At 50.4% G+C, this 1,563-nt stretch overlaps 1 protein-coding gene across 1 annotated transcript in view; it reads left to right on the top strand.

The window, feature by feature from the left end:
• The window catches only part of INPP5D (inositol polyphosphate-5-phosphatase, 145kDa), a 140,906-nt gene extending 140,002 nt beyond the window's left edge, over window positions 1-904 (top strand). Inside the window, exon 27 of the mRNA XM_006893532.1 lies at window positions 760-904. Coding sequence (XP_006893594.1) covers window positions 760-904 — 145 coding nt within the window. The remainder of the gene's footprint in view (window positions 1-759) is intronic.
• The last annotated feature ends 659 nt before the right edge of the window (window positions 905-1,563 follow it).

Below are 1,563 nucleotides of genomic sequence, written 5' to 3'. Positions count from 1 at the left end.
AAATTTTTATTCTATCTATATTATACATTCTATATTATATTTAGGGAGCTCTGGTGCTGCCAGCCCAAAGGTGTGAGGTTCAAATATACCAACTGTTCCACAGGAGAAAAATGGGCAATCTCCTCCCTTGCAGTTGATTTACAGCCTCTGAAAACATGCTGGAGGGTCAGCTATCAGTCAGTTCCACCTCAACAGCACATAACAACAACAACGTATTACATCTACACAATCATTCTCTTTTTTATTATTATTATTATTATTTTTGTGTGAGTGTACCGTCAAATCAGATCTGACTGGTACAGCAGGAGATTGTCCCTCCTTCCCCGGTAGAACATCTGGTGGATTTGAACCGTGCGCCTCTGGCATTGTAGTTGCAGCTCCTTGCCACTAGGCCACCAGAGGTCCCCATACATCTACACAATCATTCTCATTCATTCATCCATTCATTTCAGTTAAGTCACAACCGCTTCATGGTTGACCCTCCAGCAGGTTTTCAGAGGCTGTAAATCACAAAGGAGATTTCCTCTTTCTCCTTTGACTCTGATGGATTCGAAACACCTACCTTTGAGTTGGCAATGCAGCTCTTTACCCACTAGGCCCCCAGCATGTCTGTTAGAATGTCTGTGACATGAATGCTGGCCCTTTTCAGAGTTAGAGTGTACCTGGTCAAAGCGCAGCTCCCGGTCCCCCAGCTCCTATGTGGGCCTTGGGACCTGCCAGAGACGAGAACCTGACCACTGTCTGTTCTCATCCCCACAGTGAAGTTCTTGGAGCCACCAGCGAGATGGGGCCCCATGGACCCCTGCCGGGACCTCGTCTCGGCTGCTCCTGCTGCTTCTTCCTGAGGCTTCTGGTCATCCGGAGGGACTGGCTCTTGTGTGGTCTGTGGAACTGCTGGCTGTGAAACGTGGTGTGGGGTCTGAGCCACAAGGGGACGTGGGCCCTGAGTCTCAGCTCAGCCTTGGTACTTGGGACCCAAAAGAGTGATTCAGGTTGCCGTGTTGAAGCAAGAATCTAGGGTATCAACTAGAAGGTCAGGAGAAGGGTTCCCTGATAATAATAATAATATTAATCATAATAATAATAATACTACCAGCTGGACCTGTCGAGCACCCACTGGGTGCCCAGGACCACGCTAAGTGCTTTTGGAGCGTTTTCTCAGCTCTGCCTCAGCGTTGAGTCCTTCTCATCAGCTAAATCCAGATTCCCAAACCTGCCATTCCGAAATGGGTTCTATCTTGGGTGGTTTGGGCAAAGCATTAAAAGGCCACTACCCTTGGGGAGTGAGGCTTGGCCACTGGAGAAGCAGAGTCCATCAGCTTCTGTGCCCCAAGGAGAGGTCAGCCTTGGCCCGGGTGGCACCCCAGTCCCCTCTAGTGGGCAGTCCCTGTGCTGAAGGGAGGTCTGCACAAACGGGCCACCTGCCTGGGCCCAGAGCCACCCTCTGTCACTGGGTCCTTGGGTATTAGGAAACTAGAGTGGCCTTGTGCTTTGGTGTCTTTCAACATAGCAGATTTCCCGTAGGAGACTGTGGGCATGTGGGCTTGCAGGACCTTGCCGGGG

This window comes from Elephantulus edwardii, unplaced genomic scaffold (assembly GCF_000299155.1).
Source record: "Elephantulus edwardii isolate Elephantulus edwardi_28Jun2011 unplaced genomic scaffold, EleEdw1.0 scaffold00127, whole genome shotgun sequence".
Lineage (NCBI taxonomy): Eukaryota > Metazoa > Chordata > Mammalia > Macroscelidea > Macroscelididae > Elephantulus > Elephantulus edwardii.
The sequence above is the reverse complement of the archived record's forward strand: the minus strand, read 5'-3'. Positions and strand labels throughout refer to the sequence as shown.